Genomic DNA, 25195 nt, shown 5'->3' with positions numbered 1-25195 from the left:
CACACTCCCAAAGCAAACACCTTGCCGCGAGTGTCACGGTGGGATCCCGAGCCCGTTGCCGGGCCCGCCCCCCCCACCGCGGTCCCTCCCACTTTTCCCAAACAAAGCTCCCGGCAACTTTCTCCCTGTGTTGCCCCGCCCGCCCGCGGCTCCCCAGCCCAGGCCGGGAGGTAGGAAGGCGCCGGCGGGAATCGGGATTCTGCTTGGGGTGTGTGAGTTGGGGTGGGAAGTTCCGCGCGATGAGGTGAGGTGCGTGTTTCTGGGACCGCGTGGGAATTGCCCGCCGCCCTCTTTCTGCCTAGGGGCCCGAGTTTGCGTTGGGATACAGCCGTAGTGTGGCGCTGGAACTTTCTCGGAGTTAGGGGCCTGGGGATGGCCTGCGGCAGGAGGAGCGCGCGGGGTGGCCGGGGGGCTGCGGACACAGGACATGCAGCGAAGGGCCACAGCTCTCCTGTTGGTGCGAGGCGCGCGCCTCCCGGGCCATCCTTTCTGCAAGTGTCCGCCCTGTGGGCATGTGGCCCCCCTCACGGAGCAGATCAGGCGCGGGGGTGGCTGGGCGAGAGCCACGAGGCCCCTTGTACCTACGTCCATGCTCTTCTGAGGCTTGGGGACCAGGGCACGACATTAGGGATGTCTGTCTTGCCAGGCTCGTTTGTCTCTTTGTCTGGCCACATGGAGGTGGGCTGGGTTGGGTCCTGAACGCTGCTACCACACTGGGCTGGGCCTGGGGGTGGTGGTGTCTTTGTTCGCTTAACCTTCACCAGGTAGAGAGTCCATAGGAGGGGATGGGACTCAGAACTTTGGGAGCCTGGGAAAGTTCTGGAAGACATGGAACCTCCAGGGAGGCGGTATCGGACAGTACGGGAAAAGTTTTCCCTGTTCCTGGCCTCCGGAAAGTCTACGGGAGCTTGGGTTGGAGCGGAGCCCAGGGGGAGGGGGCGGGCCGTGGAGGCTGCTTGCACGCAGGCCCCGCCCACAGCGGGGGTTATGGGGACTGGGGGAGGGGATGCCTGGGCTCTTTGTTCTGGCCTCCAGATGGCTGGACTACTGAGTGCCAATGCCTGAGGCTTGATGGGCGCCCTAGCTCAAGCCCCACCTGGTTCTGTGGTTACTTTCTGGTCTCAGCCAGAAAGCCATGACGATGCTCCTGTCTCTGTGCCTATCTGGGTCTCTGTCCCTGGGTCTCTGCTCCACCCTCTCGCTGGATCTTGGACTCAGCCTCTCCTTTTCCTGCAGCTGCTGCTCCTGTCTTAGCACCCGTTCCTTCTTAGTGGAACTGGAGGTTTTCACTCCTGGCAACTAATCAGACTCAGGTCTTCCCTAAAATCGGAGATCCGGACGCAGCCTTAGTCTACATGGTCTCAGGCACCGCTCTGAAATGGTCAGGTGACTTCAACCCAATGCAAGTTCCTCGGGAGAACAGCCCCCCAGGTGCCAGGCTTAGGTTTCTCTCCTCCCTCAGACCCAGGGGTCGAGGCTTCAACTCAGAGGTCCAGGCCTAACTTCCCCAGTCAGGGCTCCCGCCGTGTTCTTGCAACACCAGACGCAGCTGCTGATCTTTGTCTCTGCAGGCCCAGATGGGGGAACCCCGGACTGGGGCCCCCCTGGATGATGGCGGGGCTTGGACGGGCAGTGAGGAAGGCAGCGAGGAGGGCACTGGAGGCAGTGAGGGTGTTGGAGGTGATGGGGGCCCTGATGCAGAGGGTGTGTGGAGCCCCGACATCGAGCAGAGTTTTCAAGAGGCCCTGGCCATATATCCTCCGTGCGGCCGACGCAAGATCATCTTGTCAGATGAGGGCAAGATGTATGGTGAGTTCCCGGTGGCCGCCCTGACGTGTCCAGAGTCTAGCCAGCTGTGGTGGCACACACCGTGAGCATTTAGGGTCACCCACAGCTACATTCTGAGCTCTATGCTCGCCTTGTCTTTATAGACCCTGGCTCAAAATAATAAAAATGAGGCCAGGTGTGGTGGCGCACGCCTTTAGTCCCAGTACTGGAGGAGGCAGAGACAGGTGGATCTCTGTGAGTTTGAGGCCAGCCTGGTCTACATAGTGAGTTCCAGAACAGGCAGGGCGATGTAGAGAGACCTGTCTCAGAAAAGAAAAGAAAAGAAAAGAGAAAAATATATAAATAATTGAGAAAACAGAGGATTGTACCCTTCCCATGACTTAGAAAGACTAGCATTTTTTTTTCTGCATAGATGAGGGGAAACTGAGGCACAAGAAGACTTAAGTGATTTGTCAGTGGCCACATAGCTAGTATATGACTGACCTGGTGACCCTGAGAAGTCCCTCAGCCTGGCCTGGCTATAGATGAGTGAGGATTGTTGGCTTGCTAACTTCAGCCCTCATCTTTATCTTCTCTGACAGGAAGTTCTGCTGATAGTCTTGCTCTTTTCCATTTTGACCCCTCCAGGCCGGAATGAACTCATTGCCCGTTACATCAAGCTGAGGACAGGGAAGACGAGAACTCGCAAGCAGGTCTCAAAACTGACACTTTGGGGCTTTCGTTTGGGGCCAGGCACTTCCTGAGGGCCATCTTAATGTGCTCGTTCAGGTTCAAGGCAGATGTGGTTCATGTGATTAAAAAGGAAACAAAAAGCTTGTGTGTGTGGTATATCCATGCTTGTGTGTGCATGAAGCGTGTATGTGTGTGGATCCACACATATGTGTGCATGAAGCCTGTATGTGTAGGGGATCCACACGTGTGCATGAAGCTTGTATGTGTGTGGGGGTATCCATGCATGTGTGTGCATGAAGCCTGTATGTGTGGGAGCATTGGTGTATGTGGGGGGGTGGTATGGATGCATGTGTGTGCATAAAGCTTGTATATGTGTGGGGGTATCTAGGCATGTGTGCGCATGAAGCTTGTATGTGTAGGGGTATTGATGCATATGTATGAATGAGCATGTGGAGGTTAAGTGGATGACCTCAGGTTTCATCTCAGTAGCTGCCACTGCTTGGAGACTGGGTCTCTCACTGGCCCGAAGCTTGCTGATTTGACCAGCCTGGGTAGCCAGCAAGTACCAGCCCGCACCTGTCTGCACCCTCTAGTGCTAGGATTATAAATTTGCATGGATTGAACTGACATCCTCATGCATAAAGGGCAAACTTTACGGACTGAACCCTGACCTCTGTTTCATGCCCTGTGTTGTAGGCATGTCAGATATTTCTGTAAAATATTTAGATTATGTGCTTGTGAAATGGCTCAGTGGGTAAAGTGGCTTGCTGCTAAGCCTGACATGAATTCCATCCGTGGGACCCACATGGTAGGAGAGCCAACTCCCACAACTTTTCCTCTGACCTCTGCATATGCACCATGATGCACTTGAACCCATACACACACACACACACACACACACACACACACACACACACACACACACATAATGTAATACAGAATGTTTTTAAAAAGATGTATTTATTTATTATGTGTACAGTGTTCTGTCTGCATGGATGCCTGCAGGCCAGAAGGGGGCACCAGATCTCATTGCAGATGGTTGTGAGCCACCCTGTGGTTGCTGGGAATTGAACTCAGGACCTCTGGAAGAGCAGCTCTTAACCTCTGAGCCATCTCTCCAGCCCAATACAAAAAATTTTAAGTACACTTTTTGTGTGTGTGTGTATGTGTGTGTGTGTAACCATGTGCCATGGTATGCATGTAGAAATCAGAAGACAACGTTCAGGAGTTGGTTCTCTTCTTCCATCGTGTAGGTCTCAGGGATGGAGCTTCAGGCATTAGGTTTGGTGCCAAGTGCCTGTACCTGATTTGTCTGAGCTGACTTCTGTAGGAGGGTTATTACAAAGGGGCTCAGAGAGAGAGACTGAAAGCCAAGAAGGAAGGACAGGAGGGACCTGGGCCTGGAGGATCAGCCATGGAGGCTGCCCTTCTACTCCTGCAGATGGGCGTGCTCACCTGTGGAGAAACAACACTGTACAGCTACAGGGACGAGGTGGGGGCGTGGCCTGTGCTCAAATCTACTTCTCATCCCTCCAGGTCTCGAGTCACATTCAGGTTTTGGCTAGAAGGAAATCAAGAGAAATTCAGTCCAAGTTGAAGGTAAGGATAATAGAAGGTAGAGAGGCTGGGCAGGGAGAGGGAGACGGAGGGAGCAGGGAGGGAGAGAAGGCGAAGGGGAGGTACAGAATCAGAGATTCCATTTGAGAAAAGGACAGAGATTCAGAGACCGAGAGAGATGGGGTGGGCACACACACATGGGTGTGGGAGGAGATGGAGATCCAGAGACAGAGAAACAGACAGACAGGCACACACACCACACGGAGGGAATGGGAAGATAAAGAGAGAGATCCATTGGGACCAGAGACCCTGAGGGAGTGGCCTGGCCTGCAGGTACAGGTCTGCTTATCAAGCAGAGGTTTGTATGACTCCTGTATCTGATAGGATGTCTCTGTCTGTGAGAGCCCCTTCCTCCCTCCGTCCCTGCTGGTCTCTGTCTGCGAGAGCCCCTCCCTCCGTCCCTGCTGGTCTCTGTCTGCGAGAGCCCCTTCCTCCCTCCGTCCCTGCTGGTCTCTGTCTGCGAGAGCCCCTTCCTCCCTCCGTCCCTGCTGGTCTCTGTCTGCGAGAGCCCCTTCCTCCCTCCGTCCCTGCTGGTCTCTGTCTGCGAGAGCCCCTTCCTCCCTCCGTCCCTGCTGGTCTCTATCTGTGAGAGCCCCTTCCTCCGTCCCTGCTGATCTCTATCTGCGAGAGCCCCTTCCTCCGTCCCTGCTGGTCTCTGTCTGCGAGAGCCCTTTCCTCCCTCCGTCCCTGCTGGTCTCTGTCTGCGAGAGCCCCTTCCTCCGTCCCTGCTGGTCTCTGTCTGTGAGAGCCCCTCCCTCCATCCCTGCTGGTCTCATTTCTTTTCCTCTTTGTTTCTCTGGTCCATCCTTGCCTCCCTTAGCCTGCACGTGTGCCTTCTGTGGGGGATTGTACTATCTACTCTGTCCATGCCGCTGTGAGTGCCCTGTGCCCTCCAGCCTGAATCCCCATCCCTGTTGCTTTGTGTGCAATTTCTTTTCTTTTAGCCTAGATTATTTCCTGTTTTGTTTTGGTTTTTTGAGACAGTTTCTCTGTGTAGCTTTAGCTGTCCTGGCTGTCCTGGAACTCACTCTGTAGACCAGACGGACCCCAAACTCATAGCTCCTCCTGCCTCTGCCTCCTGAGTGCTGGGATTTAGGGTGTGCAGCACCACTGCTGACTTACTTCCTGTTCTTTTACTTGGAAATGCTCCCTTCCTTTTCTGTAGGTCTGCAACCCTGAGGTTCCGATCTTTCTGTACTTTCTCAGTCCCCTCTGTGTTCTGTCTGGAATACGAAACACCCCTTTCCTGTTCCCAGGGGATTTTGGAAGTCTCATTTCCTGTAGCCTGGGCATGCGGAAACACTATGTCTATCCCTTTCTTGACTTAGAAAACCCGTTAGTATCTTATCCTGGGCTTGGGAACCTTTCTCCCTCTGAGGTAAAGCGCATCCTGCTCCATGCGCAGCCCCCATTCGCCTCTGCCAGGCTGACTCAGGGTGTGTTCCGGTGCAGCCTGCAGTTCCCTTGGCACCCCGCCCCCACCCTGGGTCAGACTCTGAGTGTGGTAAGTCCCCTTGCCCCTCTTCACACCTCTGTACCTCCCACACTGCCCTTCCTGAGGAGGCCAGCAGGGGCAGAAAGTGTAGGTGGGGACCCTGTGTCAGCTCCATGCCTTCATCTCCTACCACAGCCTGACATTATCCACACTGGCTGTCTTGACTAGAACTCCCGCTAACTTGGGCCTCTACCTTTTCCCAGGACCAAGTCTCCAAGGACAAGGCCTTCCAGACGATGGCTACCATGTCTTCAGCACAGCTCATCTCTGCACCGTCCCTCCAGGCCAAGCTGGGTCCTTCTGGCCCTCAGGTGGCCTGGGTTGGAACTGTGGAGGTCTGGGATAGAAGGATGGGGCTATAATGGCCAGCAGGGGATATCTGACCATTATCTGTGTCTCTTCCTAGACCACTGAGCTTTTCCAGTTCTGGTCCGGGAACTCTGGGCCACCGTGGAATGTTCCAGAGTGAGTACTTTGTGTCCCCTGCACTTCTCCTTTCCCTCCCACCTACATCCATTTTGAACATAGATTCTGGAGCCATGCCTGATGATTCTGAAGTCTAGCCTTGCACTTTGCTGGCTAGGGTCTTGCTGGGGGTGACCCCTTCTATGCTTAGGGCCTCCTTCCCTCATCTCTGAAAAGGGGTGCATGGAAAACGTGGCTCCTAAGTGAGAACATCAGTTCTAGGGGCTCACGGCAAGGCAGATGTAAGGCCCAAAGGCTACTGGAGGAGCATGGGAATTCTAAAGCATCATGGGAAGGCAGTTGTTTGGTGAAGTTCCCCTGGGAAGGGTTGAATGGGTCCCAAAGGATCACCTTGGAGGGATGTAGGGGGCCCAAAGAATCATGGGAAGGCAGTTGTAGACCCAGAGGCTCCTATAAAAGACAAAGGAAGCCATAAAGTCCTGTAGGAAGACAGTTATGGATACAGGTGGTCCTGGAAGGGAGAAGAAGGCCCAGAAGCTTTTGGGGAGGAAGTCTTAAGGTTCCTTGGAGAGACAGAGGACTCCTAAGTATTACGAGAAGGGAAACTTAAGGTCCAAGGCTCAAGGACAGATGAAGGGTGCCCAAAATGCTTGTAGGAAGACAATAGACCTAGAGGCTTCTGGGAAGGATGAGTGGGTCTCAGAGGATCATGGGAGGGCAGTTATAGACCAAGATACTTCTGGGAGGGGCCATTAGAATGCTTGTGAAGGCTCGCTTCTAGACCCCTGGGGGGGCAGGCACCGAGGGCTAAAGGTGGGGAAGGGGCTACTGTATTCATTCATTGTGGGGAGAACAGGAGTCTCAGGTGTCTGGAGACTCCCTGGGCACTGAGGATAACCAGATGTGTTGTAGAAAAAGGAACCCAGCTGGGCAGTGGTGGCGCACACCTTTAATCTTAGCACTCGGGGAGGCAGAGGCAGGCGATCTTTGTGAGTTCAAGGCCAGCATGCACTGTAAGAGCTAGTTCAGGACAGGCTTGATAGCTACAGTGAAACCTTGTCTCGAAAAACAACAAAACAAAACAAAACAAAAGGAGCCCTAGAACCAGCCTAGCTTGGCTGGATGCTGGTGGTGTAGCCTGGCTGTGTGAGGGCAACATGGGAGTTTTGTATTATGAGAGACTAAAAGATGACAGGTTGTGGGGTCCAGGCACCCGGTTTGTATTATCAGAGAATAAGATGACAGGTTGTGGGGTCCAGCCGAGTCCCTAGGGGCTGCGGGAACTGCAGGTGCGCTGCAGAGGAGGGTGGCTGGGCGCTGGGGGAGACCAGTGCTAATTAAGCCCTCACTTTCAGGCATACACATTGGAAGTGTGCAGCGTTGTGAGGAACCACCGGGGGTTTTCTGGTGAGGGAGAAAGTTCTGGGGTTTTCTCTGAGGTTAGTAGGGTTTAGTCAGGCGAAAGGTGGGGGTGGGAATATTCTAGGCAGGTAAACAACATGTGTGAGGCTCACAGGCAGAAAACTGAGGTGAGCCTCTGCAGTGACAGGGGACACTGCTTACTATTAAATACCTACATAGTGTCTGGGCGTGCGCTTATTGAGGAACAAAGCAGGAAGCTGTAAATTCCTGGACCTGGAATGTGTAAAGAAAGAAGGAGGAGAGGAAATATATATGTGTGTAACATGTGTATATATGTGTATATGTATATATACACACGCACACATATATGCATGTAACATGTGTATATATACATATGTATACATACATATAGATCTATAGAATTGGGTTCATTCCAGGGCTTTGTGCTTTAGTCAAGTGTTCTACCACTGGGTCCATCTCTAGCCTCAAGGGTCTGGTTTTTTTCTTTATTTGATACAGATTCTCAGCTCTATAGCCCAATCTAGATCCTCCTGCCCCGCCCCCTAATTTCTGTGATGTTGACTGTGCCACCATACCCACTAAGTTCTGCTTTAGAAGGCTAGGTGGGTCTTCCTGAGGAGCTGACATGTGAGTGATGGCCAGGTGACTGGAGAGCATGCCTTGTGGGAAATCCATTGAAGTACATATTTGAGAGCTGGGAAGAAGAGGCCCTGGGATTCCAATGGGAAGGTCCCTGGGGTTTGTCTTATTCATCTTGGTCTGTTGACCCTTGACCTCTCTGACCTCTGGAGTGTGAGTCTAAGTGATTATTTGTGAGTCACCAGTTAAATTAGAATTGACTAAATTTACAGCTGGGCATGGTTGCACATGCGTTCCATGCCCTGGGAGACAGGGAGGTGGGTCTTTGTGAGTTCTAGGACAGCCTCAAATGAGACCGTTTCAAAAACAGAAGAATTAAATTTACACGAAGAGTTCCATTCTTCAGGCTTGACTAGTGCTAAGTGGCAGTCCACCACCTTGGGACAGCACAGAGGTGGAACATGTCCTTCGTGTAGAACAGGTGTAGTGGCTCTTTCCTGTTATCCCAGCATTCCAGAGGTTGAGGCAGAAGGATCTCGAGTTCTAGGCAAGCCTCGGCTACACAGCAAGACCCCGCAGCAAAACCAGGAATTGGGGTGCAGCTCAACGGTAGAGCCTCTGTCTAGAGTCCCCCAGTGAGGGCTAGGGATGTGGCACAGTGATAGAGCCCTGCCTAGGATCCCTGAAGAGGGGGACATGCATAGCATACTTGTATCACTAGGTTCAATTCTAGTCCTCATGGTTGGGAATGACTGGGGTTGGAGTCCAGGCTTTATGGCACCCTGGCTGTGTGGTTTTGTGGGGGGTCAGTTGACACTGACCTCAGTCACATGTGAAAACCACGAGGAGCAGTCATCGCACCCACTGCACCGTCATCTGTGGAACGTTCTGGTCCGGGAGCCTAGCCTTTCATGATCAATGACTACTGCTTCAGACCACACTGTTGACTGCACTCACAGGTTCCTTCTGTCCTGCAGCGTGAAGCCTTTCTCCCAGACACCGTTCTCTGTGTCACTGACTCCCCCATCCACCGACCTACCAGGTGAGAGCCTGCTCCCCTGCTCCGTCTTTCTGTTCCTGAGCTCAGCAGCATTTCCTTCACTTTTTTCTCAACTGTGTACAACCGAGTGCTGAAACAAGAGGAGGAGGAGGAGGAAAGAAATCCACGGACAGAATGGCGGCTTCAGGCATGGCTGATGTAGCAGCCCAGCGTGAACATTAGGGACTGCTTCCTTCTCTTCCCTGGTGGCAGCTTCATCCCCATGTAGCTCTGCCAAAAGCCCAGAATTCTACACCAGTTTGACCACGGAATGGCCACAGTGATTGGTGAAAGAGTTCTTACCCCCCCCCCCCCCCCCCCCCCCCCGGTTTGTCTCTTTTTGTTGCTGGGACATGTTCTAGCGCTTGCTCTGTAGACCAGGCTGGCCTGGAACGCTCAGTGGCCTGTCTCTGCCTCCCATTGCGGTGATTAAAGGCACATGCCACTACGTCCAGCGGGTGGGCTCACATCTTAAACCACACAAACTAGGAATGGTATATGGCTTTGAAAGTACCAGGCCCCCTTCCAGTGGCAAGGCCATACCTCCTAAACCTACCACACAGCACGGTGGGCCACAGCTACGCAGGCCACCACACAGTTAAAAATGCCGGTGGCTCCAAGCGGCAGTGTGGGTCTACCTTTCTGAAGATGGTGGCTGTTCTTCACACTGCTAGCTGCCGGGCCACTAAGGCCGCAGCCTGAGGGGAATTCTGTCCGCCCCCCCCCCCCCCCCACAATGGCTCTGCTGCTGCTAACAGTAGCCTGAACGAAATCTCTACATTCTTATAAAATTCAAGATTCAAAGGCTAGGGTGAAAACCTGCCAGCTCAGAGAGTTAGAGTCGCAGCTGACTTTCTCGGCTGGTGTCCCAGGAAACCACTCTCCGCACCACCCCAACTAAAAACCCATGCTCAGCTCCTTCCTGCCGCTTCCTGTCAACTAGCGGCTAGCCCCTCCTCTCTGCGCCCAGGTTAATTTTACTTAATTAAACCAAATGCAATCTTTAAATAGTTAAACAAATGCAGCATAAACAAATTAATACATTTTTGCCTAGTTAAACACTCTACAACATAGCAAACTATCCAAATTAAAGCAAGGAAAAGTAAAGGCTTACTGATTCCAGTTGATGCAAGGTCTGGAATTCTGGCCAGGTCCCTCTGGAGTTGCCTCCGCCTCATCGTGCCGACATGGCTACCTCCCTGCCTCATCATGCCGACGTGGCTGCTGCCACTCTGCCATGTCCCTTGCAAGCCAGACTTGGTCAGGTTCAAAAGCTTTCTTAAATTTTATCTCTTGAATTATTTTTTGGTAGATTTCCTCTGACACATTGGCAAGGACTATATGACCACCTTTAGCAGCATGGGAGTCTTGAACTATTTAAGCTTTTTTTTTTTATAAAAAAATTATTTTATGTGTATGAGTGATTTGCTTGCATGTAATTGTGTTTGGTGTCTCCAGAGGCCAGAAGAGAGTGCACTGGATCCCTTGGCACTGGAGTTGCAGACTATTGTGAATCCAGGTCTTTGAAAGAGCACCCAGTGCTCTTAACAAGGAGCCATCTCTCCAGCCCCCACCTTAACCCTTTTTTTGAGGCAGCCTCATGTATCCCAGGGTGGAACTTGCTTTGTAGCTGAGTATGACTTTGAACTCATGCTCCTGCCTTTCCCTCCCAAGCCCTAGGATGTTGTGTGCTATTCTAAGGTCGTGCTGGGGAAAGGGCCCAGGGCTACCTGTACAGTAGGCAGCTGCCCTGCCAGATGAGCCGCCTCTCCATCCCAGTTCCTTATAACTCTAAGTGGAGGTGGCCAAGAGGACATAGTTCATTGTTGTGAGCAATTCTTTCTTCTCTTTCAAGGGTATGAGCCGCCCCCAGCCCTCTCACCCCTGCCCCCGCCTGCTCCATCTCCCCCAGCCTGGCAGGCTCGGGCCCTGGGCACTGCACGCCTGCAGCTGGTAGAGTTCTCAGCCTTTGTGGAACCACCGGGCGCAGTTGACTCGGTGAGTAAAACCTGCTGGGTGATGCTGGATTGGAAAAGGGCAGGACAGAAGACAGCAGCTGGTCGTCATCGTTGGTGTGTTGGTGCGTGTGCGTGCGCGCGCGTGTGTGTCCGTCCTCAGTTGCCAGCCCGAGGTGTGTCTACCTTGTGTTTTGAGCCTGGGCTTGAGCTTACCCAATAGCCCAGGCTGGCTAAGCAGTGAGCCAGGGGATAAACTAGTCTGCTCAAGGGGATTGAAATTGCAGGCCCGTGTTGCCGAGCCTGTTATGGTGTTCTGGGAATTGAACACGGGGTATTCAGTCATTCATCTAATAGCAAATTCTTGCCATTGGACCAACTTAGCAATGGCACACTAAGGACCTGGAAAGAGCCACAGTTCTGCTTCTCTGGTTTCTTTATTGTTAAGGTGGGTCTCACTCTGTAGCTCAGGCTAGCCCTGAACTTCCTGAGATCTCTCCAGCTCAGCTCCCTGAGGGCTGCTATGGCAAGTGTGCACCACAGTGCCAGCTTTTCATGTGAGTTCTCAGCGGGTGGGCTGAGCAGAAGGGCTACCCCAGTGATGTAGGACCTGACCCTTGCCAGTTTGTGGCTCTGCCATTTTCTAGTGATACAGAATCTTCTGGGTTCTCGGAATCCAACCAGCAGGTGGAGGAAGAGAGAGGTTTTATGGGCCTGTTCACGTGCCATTGGCCAGACCTTAGTCATGCGCTCATGCCCAAGTGCAGAGGCCTGGGAGATGCATGCTCACTGCATGCAGTGTCTGCAGTCGCACTAAAGCCAGCCACCAGGCTGTCAAGGTTTCTAAACAGGGTGATGCTGCTGAGAAGTCTGTGATCCCAGAGCCCTGGAGCCTGGAGGAGCATTGCTTTGGGCTCAAAAGTCAGCCTGAAGCCTGGGATTTCACTCCGGAGAGTGGAAGCACAGATGAAGCTCTGGCTTCCAGCCCCAGGGCTGCGTATACTGGGTGTGGGGTACACACGTGCAGTCTCAGGGGCTGCGTATACTGGGTGTGGAATACACACGTGCAGTCTCAGGGGCTGCGTATACTGGATATGGGGTACACAAGTGCAGTCTCAGGGGCTGCGTATACTGGATATGGGGTACACACGTGCAGTCTCGGGCTGCGTATACTGGGTGTGGGGGTACACATGTGCAGTCTCAACACCCTGCAGGTGGGGGCAGGGTGATCAGAAACTCAGCTATCCTCTTCACACTGGGAATTCTGAGGCCAAGCAGGGACATATAAGACGCTGTCTCAACAAGACAACACAAGCTGGCAAGGCAGTGCGTGCCTTTAATCCCAGCACTCAGGAGACAGATGCAGGAGAATCTCTGAGAGTTTCAGGACAGCCAGTACACAGAGAGACCCTGTCTCAAACAAAACAAAACAAAACCCAAAACCAATTTGCTCTATAATAGTGACTTCAAAGTCAGCATGGGCTACAGAAAGTTACCCTATCCCAAAAACCAGGAAGAGGAGCCAGGTGTGGGGACACACATCTTTAATCCACCGCTGTGAGGCAGAGGCAGGCGACACTGAGTTCCAGGCCAGCAGAGCTACAGAGTGAGACCCTAGTGCGAAATAAATGAGCTGCAGCAATAAAAACAAAACCTAAAACAAAAAGTAAAAACCCAAAAATCCCAACACACACACACACACACACACACACACACACACACACACACACACAAAACTAAAACCCAAAAAGAAAACCAAGCAAAATGTCCACAGCCAAACTGAAGCACCTCCTTACATCCCACTTGGCACAAGCTGAAGCCCTTCAGCTGCTTACAGATGCCTTTGCCATGTGAACTCTGTTCCTGCGGTCTCTTGCCTGTGAACTTATCGTGGCCCCCTGCGGCTTCAGCACCTTCCTGCCTGCCTTCCCCACAGTCTGGTAAGGGCCATCTCTGGGTCTTGCTGTGAGTGGCTCTGGCTAAATTTTCTCATGAGACTTTCCCAAGCCTTCTCCTAGAAAAATACCATGTGCCTATCTTTTTATTGGGGCTTTAAGTGTCTGTGTGTGTTGCAAGGTGCCCAAAGAGGCCAGAAGAGAAGCATCTGGTCCCCTGCAGCTGCAGCTGCAGCTGTGAGCCGCCTCTCTTGCAGGCTTATGCCGCCATACCTGGTTCACACACTATCACTTCTGAGTCTTTTTCTATACTTGCCAGGATATTTTTCATAACATAAATTATTCCCGACATTCCTATTATCTGTAAGCTGATTTTATGCTTCCCTTCTCTATGGTAGACTGAATTCTGTCTAAAATATCTGATTGGTCTAACAAAAAGCTGAATGATCAATAGCTAGGCAGGAGAGAGCGGCAGGGCTGCCAGGCGAAGAGAATAAGTAGGAGAGACCTGGGAGGAGAAGATCAAGGATGGGGCCGCCATCCAGCCAGCAAGCGCAGAGACTTAGTGGTCCTTTAGCCCCAGGACTATACAATCAGCCTGTCTCTAGTGTTGTTGGCTTTCTTACATTTTGGGGCTTGCCACCCAGCTCTCAAGTAAAAACATGGAGACTTATTCTTTCTTATGAATGCCTAGCCTCAGCTTGGCTTGTTTATAGCCAGCTTTTCTTAAATTATCTCGTCTGCCTCTTGCCTCTGGGCTTTTACCTTTCTCAAAGCCTCCCTTACTTCCTACTCCATGGCCGGATGGCGGCCCCAGTGCCTCCTCTTAGGGCCCTTGGTCCTTGATCTTCTCCTTCCAGGTCTCTCTGCCTACGAGCCCCGCCCATCCTCTCTCCTGCCTAGCTAATAGGCTGTTCAGCTCTTTCTTAGAGCAATCAAGTGTTTTGGACAGCAAAGTAACACAGGGTCACAGGGTTAAAACAAATGCAACATAAAAGAACGCAGCACATCTTTGCATCATTTAAACAAATATTCCACAGCATGGGCAAATGTAACACATCTTTACCTAATAGTCTACAACACGTCTAGTTCTTGTGTGTATAGAGGGTGATCTCCCTGGGGGGCTAGTGAAGTCTTCCCTGTAAAGGACACGTGTGAGCTGGGCTTTGAGGGTTATATAGGAGTTTGCAGGATGCCGCATTGTAAATTTCAGGAACAGAAATGGAATTTTCAAGGAAATTAATGACATGAAAATATGGTGGGAGGTGGCAACCTTGCAGAGAGGAGGGCAGGCGCTGGGTTCTGGGAACTGAGTCAGCTCTGGAGCTGTGTGAGGGATGGAAAATGTCGGAGAGGTTAGACTGGAGATTGGGAGAGGATGAGGTGTGAGCAGATTGGGACAGACTGCTGGGGCCAGCGGGCTGCGTGTGGTCTCAGCCTACTGGGTGAGGATCTGGGTCTATCATGTCCCCTTACCCTGTGTCCAGTTCCAGAGGCACCTGTTTGTCCACATCAGTCAGCAGTGCCCCAGTCCTGGAGCACCGCCCCTGGAGAGCGTGGACGTGCGGCAGATCTATGACAAGTTCCCTGAGAAAAAGGGTGGTCTCCGGGAGCTGTATGACCGAGGGCCACCCCATGCCTTCTTCCTGGTCAAGTTCTGGGTGAGTGTTCCTAAGTCCAGTCAGGCACAAGGAGGGTCTTGGTCTGCTTGGGCCACCCTTCAGAAACAAAGCAAACACTGTAGTTGTTGGGTTTTGTTTTACTCCTTATTCTTTGCTCTTTGAGGCCCCGCCACCCAGCTCCCAAATAAATCACTCACGGAGTATTTTTATGAATGCCTCACCCTAGCTTGATTTATTTTTAGCCAGCTTTTCTAACTTAAATTATCCCGTCAACCTCACGCCTCTGGGCTTTTCCTTTTCTTACTTCTGTGTATCTTACTTTCGCTCTTACTCCGTGTTTGGCTGCGTGGCTGCGTGGCTGCCCCTGGTGTCCTCCTCGCTTCCTTTTAGTGTTCCTTCCTCCTCTCCTCTCAGATTTCTCCTCTTACTTATTCTCTGCCTGCCAGCCCCACCTATCCTTGCTCCTGCCTTGCTATTGGCCGTTCAGCTCTTTATTAGACCAATCAGGTGTTTTAGACAGGCAAAGTAACAGCTTCACAGAGTTAAACAAATGCAACATAAAGAGTTGCAGCACATCTTTGCATCATTAAACAAATATTCCACAGCATAAATGAATGTGGCACACCTTAAACTAGTATTCTATAATAAAACACTGTCTGGGAGAGTATGTTGGTTGAATGCCGTGCTTCCTAAGGCCTGCTCTATGATGGCACTGAGTGGAGCCGAGCGTGGGGACATGGAGGGCTGTCTGTAACCAACTGTGGTGGTGTCCAGTTGTATGACTGGCACTGATGAGCTCAGGGGATTTCAGTCAGTTTGGTTTCCCTGGGTGTCTGGCTATAGAGCTTTTGAGCCTTGTATTATGGTATATGCCTGTCATTCCAATGCTCAAGAGTCTGAGGCAGGAGAATACAGAGTTCAAGGACAGCCTGAACTATTTAGGGGGACTTTAGCTCAAACCAAACCAAACAAAAAATAAGTAGAGAGCCAGCCAGTGGTGGTGCACACCTTTAATCCCAGCACGCGGGAGGTAGAGGCAGGTGTTGTCTGTGAGTTCGAGGCCAGCCTGGTCTATAGAGTGAGTTTCAGGACAGGCTCCAAAGCTACTGGGAAACCCTGTCTCAAAAAACCCAAAAAACAAACAAACAAACAAAACCCAAAAAACCCAAAAAGCAGTAATAATAATAAAGGGGGCTGGAGAGATGGCTCAGCAGGTAAGAGCACTGGATGTTCTTCCAGAGGTCCCGGGTTCAATATTCAGCACCATCATGTATCTGTAATTCTAGTTCCAGAGGAACTCTTCTGGTCTCTGATAGCACTGCACATGTATGTTGCTGAGACATACATGCAGCTGAACACTCATGCATATAAAATAAAAGTAAATAAATCTTGGAAAAAGACAAAAACAACAAAACCCCTAAGCTCTCTGTGTGGAGGCCTGTTAGGACTCTAAGTGGGTTGCTGCAGACTGACCATAGGCTTCAGAGGCTCCTCCGGCTGTCTGAAGCCTGGCTCCTGATGGGGTGGGGAGGCAGCTGCCAAGAAGGCATTCCTCCCTGGCTGTTCTGGAACTCACTTGGTAGACCAGGTTGGTCTTGAAGTCCAGAAATCCACCTGCCTCTGCGTGCTGGGATTAAAAGTGTGCACCACCACACATGGCTGAGGCCTTTTTTGAGACAGACTCTCCTTCACATTATAGACTAGGCTAACCTCCAACCAACAGTCCCCTTGCCTCAGCCTCCCAAATGCTGGGGTTCCAGCTGTGGGCCACCATGGCCACAGGCATAGGGATTTGCCCTGCATCAAAATGCCCTGTTGCTGGGGTAGCGGGTGGAGTCGGGCTCTGAGGTGAGTGTCCTGGCCAAAGAGCTGCAGCTAAAGTCAGCATCTGCTTCTCAAGGAGGCCACAGGCTTCGGGGCCTGGTCTGTGCCTGACATTGGAGTGACAGGTACAGGTGCTTTCCTGAGGATGGGCGGGAAGGGGAGGAGCCTGACTCTGCTGATAGTGGGGAGTCAAAACACTCGCTTTTGCGGGTGAGAGGTGGGAAGGTGGGAGGTTGCAGGAGGATATGGAACTCTGGGGGTAACTTGCCTGCTTGTAACTAGGCCCTTGTCAGAGGCTAAAGTCCTTTTCTTTTTTTTCTTATTTTCATTTTCTTTGTCTTAAACCCCAGCCACTTCTTTTGTTTCCATTTTAGAGACATGGTTTCTTGTGTATAGATCATGCTAGTCTCAAACTCACAATCCTCCTGCATCAGTCTCCCAAGTGCTAGCATTATAAGCTTACACTGTTATGCTTGGACTGAAGCTCTGGAGTTAGGGCTTTCGGGTTCTCTGGCTCCTAGGTTCCTAGATAGTGAGTGTCAGGACTATTCTGGGGCCCCTACTGTTTTATCATGTTAAGCTCCTCCTTTGAGGGGGCCACCACCCAGCTTCCAAATAAATCACACACAGAGGCTTATTCTTAGTTATGATTGCCCGGCCTTAGCTTGGCTTTTTTTTTTTTTTTTGCCAGCTTTTCTTAAATTATCCCAACTACCTTTTGCCTCTGGGCTTTTATCGTTCTCTATTTCTGTATACCTTTCTTTACTTCCTTCTCTGTGGCTTGCTGTATAGCTGTGTGACTGGCCCCTGGTGTCCTCTTCTTCTCTTTGGTTCCTCTTCCTTCTCCTTCTATTTATACTCTCTGCCTGCTTGCCCTGCCTATCCTTGCTCCTGCCTTGCTATTGGCCATTTAGCTCTTTATTTGGACCATCGGGTGTTTTAGACAGGTACAGCATCACAGCTTCACAGTCAATCAAATGCAGGATAAAAAAAAATCACACACCTGAAAATACTATCCCCAACACCCTCCATCTCTAGTCTTCTTGGACCGGTACCGACCCGGGGACTTTGGAAGCTGAGACGGGGTGTGTGGGGGGAGAGCAAGTGGGTGCAGCTCAGGGAGCCTGGAGGTCCGGATTTGTCAGATTTTCCTCAGTTCAACTGTGTCTCTTTATCTTGTCTTTCAGGCGGACCTGAATTGGGGCCCAAGTGGTGAAGAGGCAGGGACCAGTGGAGGCAGCGGTGGCTTCTATGGAGTGAGCAGCCAGTATGAGAGCCGGGAGCTCATGACACTTACCTGCTCCTCCAAGGTCTGCTCCTTTGGCAAGCAAGTGGTGGAGAAGGTGGAGGTGAGGCCCCAAGCTAGAGCACAGCCTGTATCCAGAGTAAGCGGTCACAGGCATGTGGGCGGGCGGGGTGAGGGAGGGCCATCCCAACCTCTCTGGTGGCTCAGTGCGTGTGCTAGGAACTAACTCCACAGAAGGCTGAGGGTGTAGTTTAGTTGGTGGAATGCTTGCCCTGTACCATGTAGATCACTCATCAGGAGTTTCAGGTCTATCCTCAGCTACGGAAGGAGTTCCAGGCTGGCCTGGCCTACGAGACCCTGTCTCAAACAAAACAGGAATAAGCAACTAAAAGCCACAACTAGGGCTCATTTCAAGGGTTGAAAGGTCTAGAGATCGAATCTACAAGATGTAAAAGGTTCTTAAGGGTGTGCTAGGAATCGAGTGAGGAGGGACTGGGGGACTCAGGCGCAGTCTGGAGATGGTATCGAGGGTGTTTGGGGGTCACTGAGGTCTTAGACCATGACTCTGAGGGGATGCAAGGTTCCTAGTTTGCAGGTTCAGAGGCCCCCGTCATTAAAGGTGGGGTGCTGGGGGACTCTGGTTGGTCCTTAGGCCACTGTACTTCCCACTCCCAGACAGAGCGGGCCCAGCTGGAGGATGGGCGCTTTGTGTACCGCCTGATGCGCTCCCCCATGTGTGAGTACCTGGTTAACTTTCTGCACAAGCTGCGGCAGCTGCCCGAGCGCTACATGATGAACAGTGTCTTGGAGAACTTCACCATCCTCCAGGTGACATGCTGGGGCGGGCAGGGCAGGTCGTCGTCCCGCCCCCTGCCCCCCCCCCCCCCCCCCCCCCCCGCGCCCCAGACCCCACACCACCTCGCCACAGCATGAGCCTGTTCTCCCGGCAGGTGGTGACCAACAGGGACACTCAGGAACTGCTGCTGTGCACTGCCTACGTCTTTGAGGTCTCCACCAGTGAACACGGAGCCCAACACCATATCTACCGCCTGGTTAGGGACTGATGGGGCCCCGCTGCTGGTTGTCCTCAGAACACCCCCTTCCTAGGAAGGAGCCTCTCATTTGGCTCTCCCTGTACCCCTCATTTGGAAGAGGGCCATGATAAAAGGCCTATTTCAAGCTTGAGCAAGGGGGGGGGCTGGCTCCTATTAGAGGGGAACCCCAAAACTTGTTGAGCTGAATGAGCCGACCTCACAGGGAGCATTTGACAGGACACTTCACTCCTGGGCATCAGGGATTGGGGACAGGAGTGCATGCCCACAGGTGCAGCACTGGTCTCGGTTCTACGGGGCCCCTCTGTGCTCTTCTGCAAGAGGGAGCCTGGCGGTGTGGGAGACATTACTCATTGCCTTTACTCTTCCTGTTTTCCACCCGCCCCATGTCTGCCTCTTCCCCACACCCTTTCTCTGATCTGGGATGTCACAGATTGAAGATAACGGCTTCCCAGCTGGGGGCAGAATGAAGTGGGACCTGAATTTTTTTTTTAATATAAGGAGATATTTATACACAGTGTTAAGATTAATGTTATCTCAGCTAGGGCAAGCAGTGGGGGTGGGACTTCTTAATCTCATACCCATTTTAAGTGAGCCTCAGACCACCCTGCCACCTTCCTTTCCCCAAGAGTGATGGTTTATGTTCCGAAGGAGAATAAAACTATTTTTACCAAAACGAAGGGTATTTATTTGAGGTATCGTGTGGGAGGTGGCAGACAGATGGTGTGGAGAGGAGGGGATGGGGAAGGAAGCTGGGGACAGAAGGAAGGCCCTGGCCCCGTGGGGGAAGTGATGACTGTCGGTAAGGGCAGACACTTGGATCCCCAGGGATTGAATCCCAAGGCACTAGCCCTAAGACCAGCCAGGAAGGAAACATTTCCTGGCTGCGTGGAGGTGCGTGGGCGCCGATGCGACGGGCCAGGCCTAGCGGTACCGGGCCAGCCGGTCATACACGTGGTCCAGATTTCTACACAGGAATATTGAGAGCGTCATGAAGCTGAGCTGCAGAGAAAGACAGTGTTTCAGGGTTGGAGAAGGGGTGGTGCCCGAAGGGAAAACCAAAAAAAAGCAAAAAGTGGGCGTGCACAGGAGCTTAGAGTGACTGGCGGCGCTGAGAGCGGGCAGCCCAGCGGCTGTCTGAAAGCTCAGAGGCAAGCCCAGCGTCCTTTATTCTGGAGACGCGGCCGTCTCTGCGTGTTCCCCGACCTCCAACTCAGCGTCTGCGCTTTCCGTTTCAAGCTGCTCCTCGTCCGTATCCCACAACGGCCAAGGCCCCAAAGCCATGGGTAGCTTGCCTTGTGCCTTGTCCCCCCATGTTGGGCAGGCACCCGCTATGCCCCAGCTGCCCCACGGGGTGCTGTTGCGTCCGATGCTGCTGCTAAGCCCGACCCGGCGCCCGCCGCTGCCATCAGCGCTCAGCCCGGGCGTAGGGCTCGAACCCTCGGCTCCCTGAAGCGGCAGCACCGGCTCTTTGCTGAGCGTTCTACGATGTAGCTGCAGACACAGCGCCATCTCGCTTACCTGCGGGAGAGTGTAGCGGGCAGCCCAGAGTTTGCAGAAGCCAGTTCTCCGCCCCATCCCATGCTAGTGCTGCCATAGATAACGACGCAACCGCAAAGCAAGCGCGTTTCCTCGGCAACGGGAAACCATCTAGCTAGACCAATCGATGATGGGGGCGGGGCCAAGTCACCTCAAGAAGACCAGCTCCCAGGCAGATAGCCATTATGGAGATGAGATTGTTGTGCAGCCACTTCCGGAGGCTCTGCGCGCAGCCCTGGGGATGCAGGAAAAGAATAAAGGTGTTGCTGCTTCTGGAACTCACCCCCAAGCCCAGGAGCCCCTCAGATCTTCTTTTAGGTGCCCAAACACGACTTCTCCAAACTTTGCCTTGTGCTCCGCTCTTGTTTAGGTTTCTCCTCTCACTCTGAGGGCCCATCCCATGGAGCTCCTGCACCACCGACCTCCAGGTACCTGCTCCTGAGTATGTCACGCCCACTGATATAGGATCTCTGTCTTTTCTTGTAGCAGCCCCCTCCCAAGCCCGCCTGATGCCACGGCCCCGTGTAGGCCTGGATCACATCAGAGGGCCCCACCTACCTTTCTGTTCTGGACTCATGCTTGTATGGGTCACAGTCACCTCTGGGGGACCTGCTTCTCCTGACCTCCTTGGGCCACGCCTTTGATCTAGCCGCACCCTCCAAGCCCAGCCCGCTTTCTTAAAGACTCCGCCCTTTAGAGGTCCCGCCCACCGACGGCACACCTCCCCAGTGCCCGTCCCACCTCGCGGTAGTAGGGGGCTTTTGCGGGAAGAGTGCATAGGTCAGCGGTCCCCATGCGCTGGGAGAGGAGCTTATCATAGCTTGAGGAGTCATTGGTTGCCGTGGAGTTGTAGCAGGAGCAGGGCACCAAGGGCCCCTCAGACTCGTTTCCTTTCAGCATTCGGGCGCTGATCCAGTCCCGGGGAGAGTGCCAGCCGCAGCAGCGCAGCTGATGGGATGGGGGACAGAGTCAGGGACCCGAGGTCTGGGCTGTAGATGTGCAGCCAAGCCTGGGAGCCGGGTAGGGATGATGGGTATGTAAGATACGATGGGGCCAGGGTGACCTGGGCTCTGCAGGAGCATCAGGTGAACCTGAGACTGTGGGTCACCCCTGTGATTCTATCTTGGGATGCCAGAGCTGGACTTCATGCAAGGACGGGAGTTCCTCGCATAGAAATTTTGGGATTGGGGTGGAGCAACGTCAGGGCCAAGGGTCTGGGGACTTAGCTACATGGGGACAGTGATACTGTCATCTGGGGGTCCTCAAGCAGCGTGACGGGTGTAAGCAAGAGGGAACAGGTGACCTGCGGCCCACACGGAGGCAGAGTCTCTTGAAACCCAGGCCTAAGCTGAGATTTTAGAACCACGTCGGAGTCCAGGGTGTTGTCTGGAACATGAGATGTAGGGAGCTCACACACCTGGAACTGCGTGTAATCCCAGTTCTCTTCAGCCGCTGTATCACCCAGGTTGGCACCATAACCTTGGATCGTCTGCAACACCAGCTCTTGCACCTTTCGTTCCAGCTGAGAGGGTGTGGGTGAGGATGGAATGAGTCCTCCAGCCCGACTGCCCCAGCTCCGCCCATGGTGTTCACCCCAGAAGCCCAGCTTTGCACCCTTAGGTTTCTTCCTGAATGACTGGCAGTGGCTCTCTTCCTCAGAACCTCAGAAGTGTTTCTACGGGTTTTTACATCTCCATTGCTTCTTCCTCTTTGTTTTTTAAGTTTGAGTTTAATTTTGGAATAAAATTATTTTCCTGTAACCCACATTGGTCTGGAACTCTAAGTGCTGGAATTACAGGTACCCATGACTGGGGACCAAACCGGCCACCTCATGAGTGCTAGGCAAGCACTCACCAGCAGAATAAATGCTAAGCAGAAGTCAGTCTATGTCTGCCTCTGTCTTCATCCTCCCCTCCCTCTCCAGAATCTCTCTATGGAACCCTGGCTGCCCTAGAATTTGTTGTATAGATCAAGCTGTCTTCAAAGCGACCTGCCTGCCTCTTCCTCCAGAATACCGGGGTTAAAGATGTATGCCATCACACATGCCCCCTTCTTTCATTTTTAATAAATGTGGCCTCACTTTGTTGCCCAGACCAGCCTTGGTCTCTTGGGCTGATTAATATTAGCCTGTGACAGCTAGGACCACATGCAACAGCACGCCAGCGTTCCCTTTCTATGCCTCCGTCCCTGTGCCTTTCTGACTGCCGTTGTTGTGCGCCTCAGCTTCCTGGTTGATGGCAGAGCCCACCTGCCTGTTTCTCTCCCCACTCCTGTCCCTCAGCATCCTTGGTTGGGGTAATAGTGTTGGCAAACTCACCCGGGTCCGCTGAGTGTAGATGAGGATCCCCATGGTGATCTGTGTGGCAAACAGGAGCAGCAGCATTCCAAAGTACTGAGGACGGAGCGGAGAGGGGGGTGACAGGTGAAAGGAGGCCCCTAAGGGGCAGGATGACGGGGAGCGGTGACGGGCAGTGCTACTCACCAGGCCCAGAAGACAGCGCAGTTCCTTCAGAGCGCCCAAACAACCCAGGAGGGCTAGGGTCATGGTGAGGACACCGGAGACAGCCAGGACCTTGGCCCAGGTCTGCAGTGGCATGAAGGACAAGCCTGAGGCGGTGAACGTCAGTGAGGGCGGCCCGGGAAAGAGCAACTGCCCTTGGCCATCCAGGCAGAGCACTATCTCCCGCCCTGAGTTAGTTTTTCTCCCTTTGAGACTCTCCTCCTGTTTTTTGGCTCCCGGTCCCACTTCTCTGGACTTTGTAGTCTCGCTTCTGTGGCGTCACTTGTCCGGTGGTATTGGATCCCTTTCTTAAACCTTGGAGGGCCACCAGGTTAGAGAACATTTTCCTAAATTTTTCTTTTTCATCCCCCCGCCCCCAAGATAGTCTCTTGTAACTCAGGCTAGCCTTGAACTCACTTTGTAGCCAGGGGTGACCTGGAACTTCTGATCTTCCTGCCCACACGTCCCATGTGCTGGGATAACAGGTGTGAGACATCACACACACCCTAGAATTGTTCTGAAGTACGCATGAGAACATTGTTCAACCCGGTGATCAATGTGGTAAATGAGTTGCTTTTTTGTTTGTTTGTTTTTTTGAGATAGGCTTTCTCTGTGTAACTCTGGCAGTCCTGGAACTTGCTCTGTAGACCAAGCTGGGCTGAACTCACAGAGATCCGCCTGCCTCTGCCTCCAGAGTGCTGGGATTAAAGGCGTGCGCCACCACCGCCCAGCTGCGAGGCTATGGATTTGATTCCCCCTTCATCAGTAGTTTCCTTGTATAACTTATTTCTGCTCTTCCCCTTCCCTGCTGTGTGACACCTAGCAAGACACTTCCCTTCTGTGAACCTCAAGAAGGGAGGGTCTGTGAGCCACAGCCCAAGATGTGACACAGGAAGTATTTGTGAGATGTCTATCATTTCTGTTATTGTTTGGAATCATGACCTCGCTTCCTTGCGGTTGTTTTTGAGCCAGTCCCTCACAGAGCCCAGCCTGGCCTCCACCCCGCTGTGTAGGCAAGGGGAGGCTCCTGCTCCCCTCGCTCCACCTCCTGGAGCTCGGATGGTAGGCATGCACCACTACATCCCGTTTACACACCCTGTTTGCTGGGAAAGACACTGCACGGAGGCACGGTGGCAGTGGCCAATGGGCCACTAGAACGCGAGCCCCGTCTGCAAAGTTGGTAACTCCTAAGGGCCTCTGGGGCAAAGGAGATACCAGGCGATGCCTTGGGGTGGGGTTCTGGGTCAGGTCCACCCCGGGAAGACCCTCCCTTACTGCCCAGCTCCCTCACCTATAAAGAACGCAAAGCTGGTCTTGTCAATGAGGACCCAGATGCCAAAGCAGAAAAACAGGCTGCCTAGTACCTACGGGAAGAGAAGAGAAGGAGGTTGTGGGCAATCCAGGGCCACAGTGGCCCTGGGACCCCTGCCGGGCAGCCATGAGTAAACTCACAAAGAAGAAGAGGTTGAAAACGAAGAGGAAGTACTTGATGAGGCTGAGGCAACTCTCCTGGGCTGACATCTTCTCCTAGATGGGGAGCGACCAGCTTGAGGAACCCAGACAGAAGAGGTGTTGGCCACAGGGGACCAGGGGGATAATGGTCGGAGAAAGAGAGAGACTGAGAGAAGGAGGCACAGAGGAAGAGGGCAGAGAAAGAGGAAGTTCCAGGGGTGGAGCTCCACCCAGCCCTTTCCATTTAGTGACTGTCAGCTGAGTCCTTGTCTTCTTCATGGCTTCCACAGGGCACACAGCAGTACCTTGGAATACGTGGGTACCAAGGACACAATGGGTGGTCCCTCGCAGGTGTCCATGGCTCAGGGAGGGTACTCAGGGCCTCCTGAAGGACTTCCACCCACATCTGGGTCCTGGAACCTCAGGGCTGTGTCTGCAGAGGCCAACCTCACAGACACTCTGACCTCACTGCTCACTGGCTCCGCCCCTGCATCCTGCGGTCCTCTGTTTAGGACCCACAGCCCTTGAACTAACTCTTTCTCTGCCCCTCTTTGTCCCTCTTGGCCTCGCCGTGTGTGTGTGTGTGTGTGTGTGTGTGTGTGTGTGTGTGTGTGTGTGTGTGTCTTTCTGGGTCTCCCCCCCAGAACAGGTGCTCCCATGTGCTCAGGGCTGGGGTTGGACACCAGAGGAAGTGAAAGTGCGACAAAGGAGGTGTGACAGTCCCAGGGGTGAGGAGAGCAGCTAGGCAATGCCTGAACATCCGGTGGGGGAAGTGAACCTCAGGTGGCACTTCCTGCCTCTGTGGAGAAACCTAAGGGGAGGAGGTGCCAGAAAAATCAGGCGTCGGCAGTGGGGTGTCATTTAGCACACCCAGCATCTCCATGGTTTCCTATGATGTACCCATGTGTCCCTCACACTTGTCAGGTCCCCAGTTCTTCATAGATTTACAGTGGGGTGTGTGTGTGTGTGTGTGTGGTTCCTATCACCCAGTTTCCTCCTTTCTTCTTTCTTCCTTTCTCGCTTCTTTCGTGTGTGTATGTGCTATGTGTTCATGTGTGTATGAGGGCACACAAGTGCACACACGCATTTGGAGGCCGAAGGACAAACATCA

The 25195-nt window shown here is 52.9% G+C and overlaps 2 protein-coding genes across 7 annotated transcripts; one reads left to right on the top strand and one right to left on the bottom strand.

Annotated features, from left to right (window-relative positions):
• Window positions 1–114: 114 nt before the first annotated feature.
• On the top strand, window positions 115–19269 carry Tead2 (TEA domain transcription factor 2). Of its 3 annotated transcripts, none has more exons than XM_048438025.3 (12): window positions 115–249; window positions 1572–1809; window positions 2416–2480; window positions 3997–4059; window positions 5776–5883; window positions 5979–6037; window positions 8938–9002; window positions 10855–10997; window positions 14337–14510; window positions 17483–17644; window positions 18217–18369; window positions 18492–19269. In XM_048438025.3, the coding sequence occupies exons 2-12, from the start codon at window positions 1578–1580 to the stop codon at window positions 18603–18605; spliced, it is 1338 nt and encodes a 445-aa protein (XP_048293982.1). In that variant the 5' UTR covers window positions 115–249; window positions 1572–1577; the 3' UTR covers window positions 18606–19269. The 3 variants fall into 3 exon arrangements, with proteins under 3 accessions (XP_048293982.1, XP_048293983.1, XP_048293984.1); XM_048438026.3 differs by having other exon boundaries at window positions 119–170; XM_048438027.3 differs by lacking the exons at window positions 115–249; window positions 1572–1809; window positions 2416–2480; window positions 3997–4059 and adding an exon at window positions 4226–4375.
• On the bottom strand, window positions 19258–24562 carry Cd37 (CD37 molecule). Of its 4 annotated transcripts, none has more exons than XM_085682876.2 (9): window positions 24390–24530; window positions 24085–24159; window positions 23924–23996; window positions 22615–22739; window positions 22450–22524; window positions 21550–21654; window positions 20874–21080; window positions 20284–20367; window positions 19258–19595 (listed from the first exon to the last, which is right to left on the bottom strand). In XM_085682876.2, exons 1-9 carry the CDS (start codon window positions 24441–24443, stop codon window positions 19518–19520), a joined length of 876 nt encoding a protein of 291 aa, XP_085539002.1. In that variant the 5' UTR covers window positions 24444–24530; the 3' UTR covers window positions 19258–19517. The 4 variants fall into 4 exon arrangements, with proteins under 4 accessions (XP_085539002.1, XP_048293985.1, XP_048293986.1 ...); XM_085682875.2 differs by lacking the exon at window positions 19258–19595 and adding an exon at window positions 19620–20114 and having other exon boundaries at window positions 24390–24562; XM_048438028.3 differs by having other exon boundaries at window positions 24085–24507.
• Between the last annotated feature and the right edge of the window lie 633 nt (window positions 24563–25195).

Source organism: Myodes glareolus, chromosome 24, assembly GCF_982192425.1.
Source record: "Myodes glareolus chromosome 24, mMyoGla1.1, whole genome shotgun sequence".
Taxonomy (NCBI): Eukaryota; Metazoa; Chordata; class Mammalia; order Rodentia; family Cricetidae; genus Myodes; species Myodes glareolus.
This window is presented reverse-complemented; position numbering and strand designations above follow the sequence as displayed.

What these genes read in the sequence shown, in the direction of transcription:
- Tead2 (XM_048438025.3), top strand. Translation starts at nt 1,578, where the DNA reads ATGGGGGAACCCCGGACTGGGGCCCCCCTGGATGATGGCGGGGCTTGG. An exon ending in AAATTCAGTCCAAGTTGAAG is followed by an intron (nt 4,060 to 5,775) that starts GTAAGGATAATA and finishes ACCTTTTCCCAG; the next exon opens with GACCAAGTCTCCAAGGACAA. An exon ending in AAGTGGTGGAGAAGGTGGAG is followed by an intron (nt 17,645 to 18,216) that starts GTGAGGCCCCAA and finishes TCCCACTCCCAG; the next exon opens with ACAGAGCGGGCCCAGCTGGA.
- Cd37 (XM_085682875.2), bottom strand. Translation starts at nt 24,443, where the DNA reads ATGGACACCTGCGAGGGACCACCCATTGTGTCCTTGGTACCCACGTAT. An exon ending in TTTTCAACCTCTTCTTCTTT is followed by an intron (nt 23,997 to 24,084) that starts GTGAGTTTACTC and finishes CTCTTCCCGTAG; the next exon opens with GTACTAGGCAGCCTGTTTTT. An exon ending in TGCGCTGTCTTCTGGGCCTG is followed by an intron (nt 22,525 to 22,614) that starts GTGAGTAGCACT and finishes CTCCGTCCTCAG; the next exon opens with TACTTTGGAATGCTGCTGCT.